The sequence below is a fragment of the Crassostrea angulata genome, chromosome 1 (genome assembly GCF_025612915.1).
Source record: "Crassostrea angulata isolate pt1a10 chromosome 1, ASM2561291v2, whole genome shotgun sequence".
Lineage (NCBI taxonomy): Eukaryota > Metazoa > Mollusca > Bivalvia > Ostreida > Ostreidae > Magallana > Magallana angulata.
The window spans coordinates 20,785,572-20,800,007 of record NC_069111.1 but is presented as its reverse complement, the minus strand read 5'-3'; the positions used below and the strand labels follow the sequence as shown (position 1 = coordinate 20,800,007).

At 35.1% G+C, this 14,436-nt stretch overlaps 1 protein-coding gene across 2 annotated transcripts; it reads right to left on the bottom strand.

Annotated features, from left to right (window-relative positions):
- Window positions 1-95: 95 nt before the first annotated feature.
- On the bottom strand, window positions 96-14,370 carry LOC128163112 (uncharacterized). Of its 2 annotated transcripts, none has more exons than XM_052826627.1 (23): window positions 14,206-14,370; window positions 13,846-13,893; window positions 12,587-12,682; window positions 11,459-11,572; window positions 10,042-10,275; window positions 9,557-9,646; window positions 9,341-9,436; window positions 8,942-9,040; window positions 8,459-8,530; window positions 7,922-8,014; window positions 6,412-6,513; window positions 6,223-6,315; window positions 6,003-6,128; window positions 5,816-5,932; window positions 5,601-5,708; window positions 4,989-5,057; window positions 4,153-4,242; window positions 3,829-3,912; window positions 3,626-3,712; window positions 960-1,061; window positions 638-751; window positions 455-550; window positions 96-338 (listed from the first exon to the last, which is right to left on the bottom strand). In XM_052826627.1, exons 2-23 carry the CDS (start codon window positions 13,870-13,872, stop codon window positions 249-251), a joined length of 2,199 nt encoding a protein of 732 aa, XP_052682587.1. In that variant the 5' UTR covers window positions 13,873-13,893; window positions 14,206-14,370; the 3' UTR covers window positions 96-248. The 2 variants fall into 2 exon arrangements, with proteins under 2 accessions (XP_052682587.1, XP_052682579.1); XM_052826619.1 differs by lacking the exon at window positions 7,922-8,014 and adding an exon at window positions 7,034-7,126.
- Between the last annotated feature and the right edge of the window lie 66 nt (window positions 14,371-14,436).

Here is a 14,436-nt window from a genome sequence, read left to right as displayed (position 1 = left end):
CGAAAGAAGAGGCCATTACGAAAAAAAAACCCATGAACAACTTCACCAGATCTTGTGAAACACATTATTCCTGAAGCTCAAATGTAAAAACAAACGATATAAAAATATTTTATTAATTGTTACAATTAAACAACATATCGAGTTGAAAAATATACATCATATGATACAGAGGGTTTTTTTGGAAAACGTTGAGCTTTTTTATCACAGCATTTGAAATGTTACTAAAAATAATGGTCACGTGGAAGAGATCACATGACGTCAAGGAAATCCATTGGTTGATTTTCGTCTGGGGGTCTGCGACTCGCACCGTCAGGCCATGGTCCTAAGGGCGGGCCCCTCTGTAAATGATTGACAGATGAATTAATATGAACCTTTAACCTTCAGTTTTTGAAAAAAATTGAACTTGAAAGTCGGTCAGCGATACAAAATAAGTAAATGGTTGATACAACAATACCTTTCCGTACAGATCCAATGTTCTGGCATCATACAGCATTTTTTGAATTTCCAAAGAATCTCTTATTTTAGCGTAATCCGCTGGAGATCGTCCGTCCTGTAAAAATAGTGTAAGATGTTAGAATTGTAGACAATGGAGAGAGAGAGAGAGAGAGAGAGAGAGAGAGCTTGAGCTTGAGCTTGCCTTGTCTACTTTTTGTTCAAGAGCCTGTGGATTTTGTTCCAATAATAACTCGATGAATTTCCTCCCGAACAGCTCTGGTAGCGCATAAGCATAATGTAGAGGATACCGATTGCACTTCAAAAGACAAAGTTCTGGTGATTTCTTTGAATGTCAAAAGTAAAAGAATAAAAATATATATGTGTAAACTAAACTTACACAAGCAAACGCACAGTCTGTCAATATTTATACCAACTAGGTGCATATTGCGTATAATTGAATTATTCATCTAAAAATCAAAAACAACAACAGCACTGTTAATCTGTTAAAAAAAACGCAACCTTACGTTGTCTGGGATGGACTTCAGTACGGGGCGGGTTATACAGAGATATCGGACCACCTCGTACTGCTGAAAGGCCACGGCACGGATCATGGCGGTGTACCCATTCTACCAAAAAAACGAAGGACAAAAAGTGCTTTATAGTAACCAGTATAAATATAAATAATGAATTTAATTTTCGACATCTAAAAAAGCATTGGGTTTGTTTACTTTGTTAATACTAGTATTAATTATGAAAACATGTAAAAATTTCCGAAATGTATTTTGGTGCATAACAAATTCACTTCGTCTCTGAAATTAAAAAATTATGGATTTGGATAGCAAATAAGCAATTCTACCGCTGTGTTTTTGCTGATTATTGCATGTATTCTTGAAAGAAAAAAAGAAAAAAAATCACATTTTTAAATTTAAGCTTTACCCAAAAAGAATCTGCACAATATCTTTATTTTGGTTGTAGGATGCATCCATTATTGTATAAAAAGAGAAAAAGAAATAACTAGCTCATATGGAACGCCTCAACTGCCTCATGTAGGTAATCTTCATAATATGATGATACTTCAACATTAAATGATGGTACTTCAACATTACATACTGATATTTCAACATTACATGATGGTACTTTAACATTACATGATGGTACTTTAACATTACGTGCTGATAGTTCAACATTACATGCTGATACTTCAACATTACATGCTGATACTTTAACATTACATGATGGTACTTTAACATTACGTGCTGATACTTTAACATTACATGCTGATACTTTAACATTACATGATGGTACTTTATCATTACGTGCTGATAGTTCAGCATTACATGCTGATACTTCATTATATGATGGTACTTCACTATGCGGTGGTTCTAAAAATAGGGAAGTTTTAACATTGGGCCGTTTCTCTGTTTCAGAGATTGATCATATATATATAGGACTAAGGTCCACTGAGACTAGTTTGGATCATGTCAAATAGCTGGAACTACAATTAATAAAAAACGGGATTCTGCTTGAAAAGTATATGTTATTGAAAAACTGTAGATACTCAGATTATGAAAACCACTGGCAAACAATTTGTGAGAAATTATAACAAGATTTATGACATATGTGATTGCTTTAACTATTCTCTTTTTTTTTTTATTATATTGACTTGTGAACAAATATTTTGATACATGTACCCCCTTTTCTATTGTATTTTTTTTATCTTCTATATCTCCCTTTTTCTCTTTTCATTTACTGCTATTTTTTTATCTATATATTTTTTTTGGCAAGAAAACACGTTTTCACCCTACACGGATAATCTATTTCCTTTAGATTAATAAGATATTACAATATGTATAATTTTGAAATGTATGAAATATGTCTGAAATATGTGTGTATGTGTATTTATGTGTAAACAAAAATAAAAAAAATTTTAAAAAAAAAGCTGTAACTGAAGAAGAACACAATACACTACAGCTCATGAGAGACGATCTCTACTGAATAAAAATATTGTCGAAACAAATGATTTGTTTTGGTGCAATGTATTTAGGCAAACGACAACCACACATGCAACTTATAAGATCATGCAAAGATAAAGCATTGCATTGCTGTTGAATCTGATTTTAGCAGTAACTGTACTGTTGAACAAATCAGTGCTTTCATTGCCCACTCTTTCACGTGGATCTCCAGGAATCTACATGTAACATGAATGACAGAAGTATTTGTTTAGGTGCTTTTTAAAAAAATAATTAGCTGTTCGCTCTGACTAAGCGCCAAAAGATTGGGTTTTGAATGCACATTTTTAGACCAAAATTCCCTGAAGAACTTTTGGTACCCCCTGATTTTTATGCGCTGAGCCCCAATGAACTCACAATGCAGCCATTCTATAAAATTTAAAATGACCCATTTAAAAGACAACACTTAATCAAATAGTAGCATTTGTTGAGTATCTCGATCTAAACAAGTTTTAGTGGACCTTAGTCCAATCTGATCAATCTCTGAAACAGAGAAACAGCCCAGTGTTAAAAACTTTACAGGCATCCACGTGTTTCTGAGTTTAAGCATATTTCGTTCCCTAGGCGACGCTTCCCTAACCCTATTTTTAGAACTACCGCATAGTGAAGTACCATCATATAATGAAGTATCAGCATGTAATGTTAAAGTATCAGCATGTAATGTTGAAGTATCAGCACGTAATGTTAAAGTACCATCATGTAATGTTAAAGTATCAGCATGTAATGTTTTTTATCAATTGTAGTTCCAGCTATTTGACATGATCCAAACTAGTCTCAGTGGACCTTAGTCCTATATATATATGATCAATCTCTGAAACAGAGAAACGGCCCAATGTTAAAACTTCCCTATTTTTAGAACCACCGCATAGTGAAGTACCATCATATATTGAAGTATCAGCATGTAATGCTGAACTATCAGCACGTAATGATAAAGTACCATCATGTAATGTTAAAGTATCAGCATGTAATGGTAAAGTATCAGCACGTAATGTTAAAGTACCATCATGTAATGTTAAAGTATCAGCATGTAATGTTGAAGTATCAGCATGTAATGTTGAACTATCAGCACGTAATGTTAAAGTACCATCATGTAATGTTAAAGTATCAGCATGTAATGTTGAAGTATCATCATATTATGAAGATTATCTACATAAGGCAGTTGAGGCGTTCCATAAGCTCACCTTGTCCCTGTAGTTTGAATCGTACGTCTTCTCTACAATGTCTGCATTCCCGAGAGCCGCCGCCTCAAACAGACGAATTGCGTGATTCTAAAATATCAAATCAAATCGATCAGTTTAATGAAATACAAAAACCGAAATTCTAATTTCCGCCAACAATGATGCATTGCGCATTTCCAGTTCTAGCAGGAATGAGTCTGCCTTACCTGTACATCATGGAAGTTGAGCCATTTTTGCGCATCAAAACGATCGTCCTCCAACGCTTTCTCTGCCAACGTCTTCCCAGTTTGCTGAATAAATAGTAAAAAATAGAGCCCATGGTAAAAAAAAACAACTCTTGTACATAGGCTTGTCAAGAAATAAAAAAGATACATGCTTGAAATGAAATTTTAGAAACAGACTATGCCATCAATCATATAATAAACGGCATCATGAGATATCATTTATTTCTTGTGAAGGTGCAAAGATTAAAAATCCACGTATCTCTATAAAATATATATTAAATGATTTTCTGAAATGCATTGACCCACCTCATCTTTGATAGTAGAGATGTCTTTTTCCTTGAGGAAGCACCCAGAAAATTTTGGCAACTGGGCTGGTACCATTTTTTCGATTATGTACTGTAATAATTAAAAATATAGTTAAAGCATGAATTTACGCTTATAGGGCTGGATGATCTTGGTCAATTTTAGACTTTATTTATCTCCTTTAGAAGAAGAGGTCTAAATAGAAAACACGCAAATTCAAAAGCATAAATATATTGAATTTTCTTTACAAAATTAATAGTTTATAGCTAAACAAATCATAACTAAAAAATTTAAGGTAGATCTGATGGTGAATTTGTTGACCACATTGCTTCCTTAAGGTGGTATGGAACATCTGTCGATATTAATGTAGATTAAAGAACTTAGTACTTTAGAATTAAAATACTTTCACCGGTTTAGAATTTTTAAATATTAGCCTATTTAGTTAAAAAAAAAATACGTTTTAAAGATTTTTGGAAAGGAAAAAGTTTTAAAACCCAAGCGGGATTCAAACTGATGACTTAAAGGTTCATAGCGAATCCTCTTACCCACTGCGCTACGCTATTAAAGTTCGATTTCGGGAAAGAAACTGTTTATGAAATTACACTTGATTTTATTGTTTATTTTGATAAATAGTATGTCACAACATGCAAGTGTCCCATACCAAGTTTTGAATTTAAAAAAAAAACACTTAACGGATAAACAATGATTATATTTATAATAAATCACAAATGATTGTCCCTGGCACTTCGCTTTAAGCGTGTTTCACTGTATAATGAAACAATATATTATAGTTTTTCTCTGTATGTAAAGAACATTAAGTTGTCAAAGTAAGACTTTACCTTATCAATCATTTGAACGATGTCGTCCCTGTTGAGCGATTGCGCGAGTTCCTTTGGAGTTAGAGCATCCTGCAATGAAACAATCAATATTACAGTTTTAAAAATTGTGACAGATGTCAAACACCCATAAAAGAGCAACAGTCGGCATTGGGCCATTCATGGGAGGATTTCAAAATACAATGTACAAAAACCATTTATTTTGCGAGTAGGTGGTCAATCCTCTTCGTTTTTCCAGATTAATTTTTTAGTGATTGGGAATCTTATTGTAAAAAAAAGAATGTTTATGTTCCTGATTACATTAAATACGGTATTTTATTAAAAACAGCCAAAAAACTATTAAAAGAAGTTATATGTGGTGTCAAATAAATAAATAAGTTTTAAAATACAAAGAACATATTTTTATCATAAAAACAGTTTTTATTTGGCAATGTTATAGGACGTCATCAAACAAATGAGACCTTATAAATAAGCATATTGCCAGCTTCTCTTACTAGAATCAAGACAAGTACTACCAACTTACTCTATCATTTCAATGACTGACCGCCAGCTTGCCTTACTATCGGACAGGCCGCCACCCTGCATTATCACACAAAGAGAGTATCTCCTGCTTACCTTATTTCTGTCCACAAGACACAGTCCCTTAGTACACTGGATCAGCCACTGAACAAACTTGACGGAACAGCCATTTTCTATCGCCCTTAATACTGCTGTGTTGCCGTTCTAAATAAAGAAACAATATCAATATATTCACCAATTTCAATTAAAAATTGATTTGCATCAATCAATCAGTGAACGAATTGACCCATTGTCCAATCGGCCCCACCCACCTTGTCTTTTTCGGAGTGTTCAGAGGGGTCCCGCATGACGGAGTGGAGGTATTTGGCGATGTCGATGTTGATATCGGGATGGAGAGACTTGTGGAATAATGGCACTGTAACATTTGTCTAAAAAACAGAGAAAATACTATAAAAGAAAATCGAAGAGAGAGAGAGAGAGAGATTTATTTTCACTGACCCCTTCATGCTCTCGGACTCTGATGCCTTTGATTCTTGCACAGGCGGGAGAATCCACTAACAGCGTTACTAGCTCCAAGTTGTTGGCGTCTACAGCTTGTGACAGCAGAGTCTTTCCGATTCGATCCTTTAAAAAAACACATTTCGTATTAATTAATATTCAGGTGCGGTTTCAAATTGACTGAATTCACACAGGTTGCTTCAGAAATGGTATGACCTACCTTAAACCTAAGGTTTACAGCCCATCCTTTTTCATTTTGAATAATACTTCTAACTGTTTCCACGTCCTCGCATAAAACGGCGTGGATAAGTTCCTAAAATGATATGAAGGCAAAAGCTACTTATTCCGAAATTCCTTGTTTTCGGGGTCACTCTTGGTGACGTGTACAGGCCAATCAGTAAAGACTTACACTGGTTTTCCTGAATTCCTGAAGAATACGGAAACAGCTGGCAACTGTGCCTTTCTCTGTCATGGCCTTTGCCTCTGCAAATTCTAGAAGAGTTCTACCTTCCTAAAATGTCGAAATATGTGTATTATATTTCTGGTTAGTGGTTTAAATTTAACATTTTTCAAATTCTTTCACTGTTCATTCAAAAGTGAAATTTGGTGTAAAGTTACTTTAAGACTTATATCGTTCAAATGTTTTTAATTTGACGTAATACAAAACTTTGAAATTGAATTTATGGTACATAAACATGTATCAAAGGATCATTTGTACGTCATTTCATAAAACATTGACACAGAAGGAAGTTAAATTCACTTCATTCAATTAACAATGTAAATAGACACATGTTAGATGTTAATTTTAATAAAAAATAATCATAAATCTTTTCACACAATTATTTCAAAATAAAGCGGGATTTTCAGTCACTCACTTTTACCGAAAAGCTAAGAAATTATCTGCCTTAAATAAATTTTTAAAAAACTACGACGGAATACTAAATCTACTTTTTCAAAAAGGAATCTAGCCTAAAACTAACTCTACAGAAGACCCGGATGACGAAATTCAAAGGGCAAAGTTCAACGGTTACCTTGACAATACTGCATAAACTGCACCATGACCGTTTCAGTAACCGATCTAAAATATGGTTCTTTCCTAGGTAAATGGCTTCCATTACTCCGGGCTAGAATGTATATGAAACACAGACTAACATACAGATCTAGAAAACAAGAAGACTTAGACGACCGCTTTATGACGCGGCGAGCGGAGAACTGCTGAGGTTAGAGCAAAGTTAATGTAAAAACCACGCAGTCACAACGTCATCGCTCCAAACTTTTCAGTCTTTTTAAAATTAATTTACATGTAATTATTTGAAGAATTGTGTCAAAACTTTGTAAGTCAGAAGATTTTATCATCCCTTGCAAAAACTGTTTAATTGTTATTGGGTAAAGACGTTGTAACTGCGGAATTTTTAACATAAATTCTAGGATAACACAAAAAATCCACAACATTTATAGACATACACATACACACTCGTCATCTCAATACTTGGCATTGTTCCATGGTATTGAAACAGAGGACGATTTTACAAATAAGGACAAACGACTACACATGCTATATCGTGAGCACACGCCAGAGCAGCTACAATACAAACAACTACAGACATGTCCGCACATCAGAACTCATTAGTAGTGCAGCGATCAACTCGTTGTCAACGCCTCGAATTACGAAAAAGAGAGCATATTTTCTGATGTTGGGGGTCATTATGCTAAATTTGGAATTGGTAACTAAAAAAAAAGATTCATTATATATAATCATTATCCCTTAATCCAATTGATCACATTTTGAGGGGGTTGGGACTTGTAAAATGTGGCATATACGCTCAAGCGTTAGACAACACAATGCAAAACAAAATATGTTCTCTGGATGGTGTTGACATCGAGTTTTTGGCTGGTCCCTACAACTGTTCCCCTTGTACCTTGTTAGTCACCGCCTCTGTGCTACCCCAAAAGCGCTTGTATATCTCTATAGTCCTAATATTGCCTTTACAAATGGCGGTAACAATGCCAGGCTGCGTGGTGAAATTCAAACAAGACAGATTAAAATTGTAAGCCTATGAGATTTTGGCATAATCTCTGAAAATGAACTAGTTATATAACACAAATCGTGCATCTTACATCTAGATCTTTTTAAAATGTATGTGTAAGAAATTGCATGATTTTCATAACATATACCATTAAATAAAACATATATTTATAAAGAAAGCCTGTATGGAAATGAAATAGACATGGTGAATATATAGATATTGTTCCATGCGATCACTGCTGACTAAATACAATGAAGTCCGAGTACATTAAATGCTGCAGTGACAGGATACCTCACTCTCTGTCTCAGACTTATCTCCTTCCATGGAACTGCCAAAACGAATTTCTTTTTTGTAATAAATCTATCGAATTTTTCAAGTCATACAAATCACTGATATAAATCGCCTTGATCTACACTGCAATGTATGTACCTTGAATGTGTTTAACAAAGTCGTGATGTCCTCTCTCTTTGGATCGGCATCGTCCATCGCCTTCATTCCCATCTATCAGAGATACACAACAGTCTTTATTACAATGTGGAAGCACGGGGAGAAGAAATCTTGCTATGCATATTTCTTATCTTATCTATCCAATAAATTACTGCATAATTAAAAACATACAGTGAAATTGTACTTATTGATTCGCGGCAATCAATTGACCTACCAGTAAAGTTTTCAACATTATCCAAGGGAAGATAAATTTGCAAGATGTCAATTTTTTAAAAGATTAAATTTCATTTTTTTACAGAGCACTGATGTTTTCGGGGATAATAAATGCTTAAAAGATGTACCATACGAAAAACCCTTTACGATTATGATTCCATAATCCCACAGTGAATAAACTTCTGAACATTTGATTTGATATCCACACTGAACAGATCTTGAGAGGATTATAAGGATGCCGTTTTTACTAACTTTGTTCCTGATTCCGAGATCTGCACTACATTGTAGTAAAGCCTCCACAGAATCCAGCAGTCCGCAACGGACGGCGATGTGAAGCGCCGTGTCCCCATCCTGTACAGGGAAAATGGGTGATACTACATGTATTAATAATAGATGGTACCTGTAATTTCACTGCACATTTTTATTCTAGTTTAAAGTTCAATTAGCCCTTCCCCAGTGAGGTTATTTTTTTATGATTGTTTTCGAAAAGAAATTCAAACTGCAACTGAATCGCACAAGCATCTACCATACTTTGAGGGTCGGAACTTGAAAAGGTATTACAATTTGATGAAGAAATAATAATGGTTTATCCGAACAAGAGTTACGTGTCTTATTAAGGGAGCAGTGTACCTTAAACGCTTTACTGCTTACCGTGTTCTGTATGTTTACGGGTACACCTGCATTGGCAAAGATATAGATATACACCTTGGGTTTTTCTAGATACAAATGAAGAAGGGTGTTTCCTTCCTGAAAAGAAAAAATGCATATCGTTTTATATTAATCAGTAAATAATTAAAATCAATCATTTGTCTATAGTCCAAAAAATCCCACTGAAATTTCACTTTCACACGCTACTTAAGCCTTTACCTTCGTTACAAAGTTTTTCCCGTATTTATCGAGTATTTCATGCGCATCCTCAACGTCCTTTCTTCTGGGTGCCTCCATATTGTATAAATGCTAAAAAAAAATCCAGCATACTTTCTTTACCAATGCCATATAAATGCAAACAACCAAACACATCTCGCGACGGATCGATCGATGAAACTTATTAATCCCCTCTTAGCTTGACTATTTTACCAATTTGCTTGTTACTTAGAAGATACAAATCTGTCTTGTTGGATTAAATGATGGCGACGGAATTTTAAAACCAGTGTTTTCATCTAAAAAATGTATTTAAGCAACTAGGGCCATAAAGGTCATAAATGACCTAATTTGAGCCTAAGACTCACTTTGTGAAAAATAATATACTGCGACTGAAACTGAAATCTAATGTGAGCTCGCCTGTCAAAATATAGTCCCACAGTGGAAAACCACCTTTATCACTCCTCTTGACCTTATCATGTGACACCTACCCGTTCAGCCTTGACCTCCTGCCGTTGTACGGCGGACTTGGTTACATAGTTGGGGATGTTGAGCACCGTTAGACCATGGCCGGGCTTCCTCTTTCCCTGGCGGATTTCGTTGATGAGTTGGTTGAGCTTGTACAGGTTCTGTTTCTCCGCGTGGTCGGCCGCGGTGTATTCTGAGGCGCAGATGTCCACACCGTGGTCGTAGTAGCACCACTGGTCACAGTTCTGGTTGTCCCACTGCAAAACCACAACAACGACGGGTCTATTTGAACACTGTCTTCAGATACAAGTCTACATTAAAACCACCATTCCTTCCTTTTTTTCCTCTTTGAAAATAAGAATCTGGACGTCCAAGATCTCTTACTATCAATCCGGTCTGGTGCAGTGTTGTATTAAAATACAAAACGTGCATTTTTGTGTGGGTCTCTTTATAACGTTAGCAACCTTCAGATTGAATTATCTTAATCTGCGTTTACTGATAGATATTCTGCTGCCGCTCGGGTCGGGGTATTGTGAGTTGCAATACGTCCAATGGATATTGCATGACTATGTCTTTAGACTAACGTACCAACAGGGATCACATGTATATATTAATTTCAACGTACACGTTTGTTTAGAAGCATGAATTGGTTTAAAGTAAAAAAAATTTTAAGGTGCAAAGTCATGCCAAGACAATATTACTAGATAAAGTATCATTTTTTTAATGAAGTCATACACAAGGCACATCGGTATAATCTGAGATCTCACTATAGTTTGGATAACACAATCAATAGACTAATACAACAACCCATCGGCAGCATTCAGTGAGACTCTCATCGTCTCTTTGTTAATAATTAATGAAGATCGATTTGACCTAAATCAACAGAAATCGCGAGAGTAATACAAATTTCATTTGAAAGAACTTTATTGAAATAAAAATTAGTTTACTTGTGGTCAAATTAGCAAAAATAGAATAAGAAACGACGTGATATTTTAGCAAAACAAGAGTGTAAATGATTTAAAGTCATCCGTTTAAGAACTTTGTACATTTTATATTCTAATTATAAAAATACGACAAATTTGATTTGAATTACATGCTTAAAAGTATCCACCAAAATATCTACAAAATTCGAAAAATAAAGTATGAAACGACCATGGCACCAAACACCCAGACATTAACATCGACCACGGACCAACTTATAGATCTACATGTAATTATATATAGTCTCTTAAAGTCGGCTTCCTTTCAGCAACTACGGGTTTTGCCCAATGTACACGAATATTTATGAGTAAATATCATGTATCACATTGATCTGAACACATTGAAAATAAAATGGACATAAGTGTAGAGACAATCTCTCTCTCTCTCTCTCTCTCTCTCTCTCTCTCTCTGAAGATTCCACCATATGAAGCGAGTAAGACTATAAAAAAATCTACTTACATGAAACACCCTGTCTACAGAGAACTCTTTCTCCACCAGGTAGATGGCGACCTGTTCCTGTTTGTGTGTTATTGCTAGGTTAACGGGGTCTGTGGATGGCTGTCTTTGTAAAAACTGAAAAATAGAATGACGTAAATACTCGGAATAATGGGGAAGACACAAAACAGATCGACGTCAGTTAGTAGCTATTGTCTGTCTTTTTCTGTTAATGGTTTTCCCGGATCATCACAGTGTGGATTAGGACTCGGAGAGTCCGGTTCCCCGCGGGTCAGTGTTGCGAAAAGGTGTAATCTGTTTGGATTTATAGATTCTGGTACAGATTTTGAGCTCTGTCAGTAATTGAAGACCTTTGCAGACAGAGTTTTAAATTAGCAGCATTATCAAGAATGCCATATAAGTGAGGGTGGGATTCTCTGTGTATTGTTAAAATAAATTGTTCTCCGTTGATGGTTGTTTATGATTTTTAAAAGTGAAATGTGAAATTAATATAAGATAGATAAGATAGTGCCCCAAAAAGATGATTGTGGTCATTTTATGATGTACCGTATGTCCAGAGGTTTTAGAATGACTTTGAGTCCTTGCTAAGATAGGAAATGGATAGAATAAAGATGATGTTTGACTAGATGGGCTGAAATGATATCTGACTTAAACAAGGCTGATACCGGTATTTGACTAGATGGGAAAAGATAATATCTGACTCGATGATGATGATGAATATGCTTGACTGAATGAATTTAACGATATCTGACTAGAATTACGTGGGAATCGTGACCTGAAAAATAAGTGAGGACGAAATAAAATACTACACGTATTTAGGTTATAATGATATCTGATTTAAATAAATACAAATATCTAACTACATGATAGTGTGATGTCTCGGTTTACGATTGATATCGATCAGGTTTATGAATTAATTGATTTAGAGTCGCCGGGTCATTACAGGTACAGTCTAGACTGCATTAGCGACTCTCTGTATTAAGCGACTCTCTGTATTAAGCGACTCTCTGTCTTATGCGACTCTCTGTCTTATGCGACCATACTTAGACCGCCCTACGTAATTTTCTGTACAATATACTTCCAAAAATTGAAACTACATTTGAATACATCCATACTAGTATATATATTTACCTTCTCTTCGATCTGTAAGATGACTGCCTTCTCTAGGACTGGGTCCAGGAGAAACTGTATCTCTCTCAATTCTCCCTCCTCTATGTGATAGTGGAGCTAAAAACCCATAAAACAGGACGTCAAGTTATAGTCATGTATAGAACAGACAGAAATACGACCAAAGCTGTCAAATAATATCATAGAAAGGGTGACAAACCCCCCGATAGAATTGGGCTTATCTAGAGACATCGGATCAAAAGTGAATTTCGTTGCTAGGAATTCGTGGTTTAGGTTTTAAAAAACCCACCTTATGTAGAATCCAATATGAAAAACAATTTAAAAGTTATATGATTCCTGGATAAGGCATTTAAAATAGAAAAGTATGACGTAACTAACACACTAATAGCAGGTTGGCATTTGATGGGTAGACAATTGAGGAAATAACCTGCCCATCGCTCTTGTCAGGGAGTCATGAAAAGGATTGATAAATTAATTAAATCATTGAATTACCCTGGGTATTCATTTGTTGTGTCGATAAAAATTAAAATACAGTACCTATAACCTGGGTATATATATAGGACCTATCATAAACGCAGTATGAAGTAAACTTCATACATATTTAAAGAACGCCTCCAAAACGAAACACGGTATAAAGCATGCATGAAGAATAAAAATCTTGTCATAAATAAATTGTAAAACAAACCTTAACAGGGTTCAGTCATTGTTTGAACCTGTAATCGCGAACACACTGTGTAGTTTCCTTACCATTAATGCATTAGCCGTCAGCTCTTATACAGATTATCGACAGATTAAAATTCAAAGCATATTCAATTGTACCTGTACGCTCTCTGGGATAATATAAATTTGTGAGTAATTCACACCATATATAGGGGCCTGATAGGCATATAGAGGATTATTTGTACAGTTACGAAAACTCTACAGGCAAAGTAAATACACACAACAGACTCCATTTATTAGCAATATTTCTCGATTATTGGCACGACAATTATGGGACGGATATTCTACAAACACAGAGAGCGTGTATTCAATTTATGTCCACTTATTGCGACCAATTCAGAAGTATTATGCTCATTATTGAATACGCTTTGCTTATACAAATAAATATGTGCATGAAAATATTTAAGAAGGAACAATACGATGTATTTAATGATTTACATACACGAAACTTGGCAGTGTTCTCGATGAAGCATTTTTTTGCAAATTGTTTATTTGGCGTTCAATAATTCTTCTCCAATTTTGCTAATTATAACATGCTATACCTTGTTTGAAATATTTTCTACATCCATTTCATCACAATTTCTGGATAGCTGCAAGAAAAGAAATCAGAATGTTAAATATTAGAAAATCGAGTGGCGATTCTCTCTCAATCATTAATGGGTTCTCTGTATACTAATGAAAATAGCTTCAATTGCACATGCTATCAAACTATCTCAAGTAATATTACAATTTTGACGTCATAATAACAGAAGAACCCCCTCCCCACCCCCTTCCTTCTCTCCCTCTGCAAAAACCAGGTATAAACAATCATTATAACATGTCGAAATCCATCCCTTCTTTGATATTGTATAACTATTTCATGACAACTGCAGAAATTACTGACAACAAAAACTGAGTTTTACCTGCACTTGCAAAAAACAATCCCTCCTCCTCTAATTAATTAATCCGTACTTAATCTCCCCTCGGTGACTTAATTTGCACAAACGTGTACATAATGCGGTGTCAGTAGCGTTACAGTGTTTTAGCTGAAGACGCCATGTTTCGGTTCGTACAGGAGGTTTAAAACTCATTGATCGCCATAGCAAATGTAAACAAACCCCTTATCATTCCCGTGGCGAGAGGTCGAAAATTAA

What these genes read in the sequence shown, in the direction of transcription:
- LOC128163112 (XM_052826627.1), bottom strand. Translation starts at nt 13,872, where the DNA reads ATGGATGTAGAAAATATTTCAAACAAG. An exon ending in TCGTTCAAATGATTGATAAG is followed by an intron (nt 4,243 to 4,988) that starts GTAAAGTCTTAC and finishes TAATTATTACAG; the next exon opens with TACATAATCGAAAAAATGGT. An exon ending in ATTCAAACTACAGGGACAAG is followed by an intron (nt 1,062 to 3,625) that starts GTGAGCTTATGG and finishes TTTTTTTGGTAG; the next exon opens with AATGGGTACACCGCCATGAT.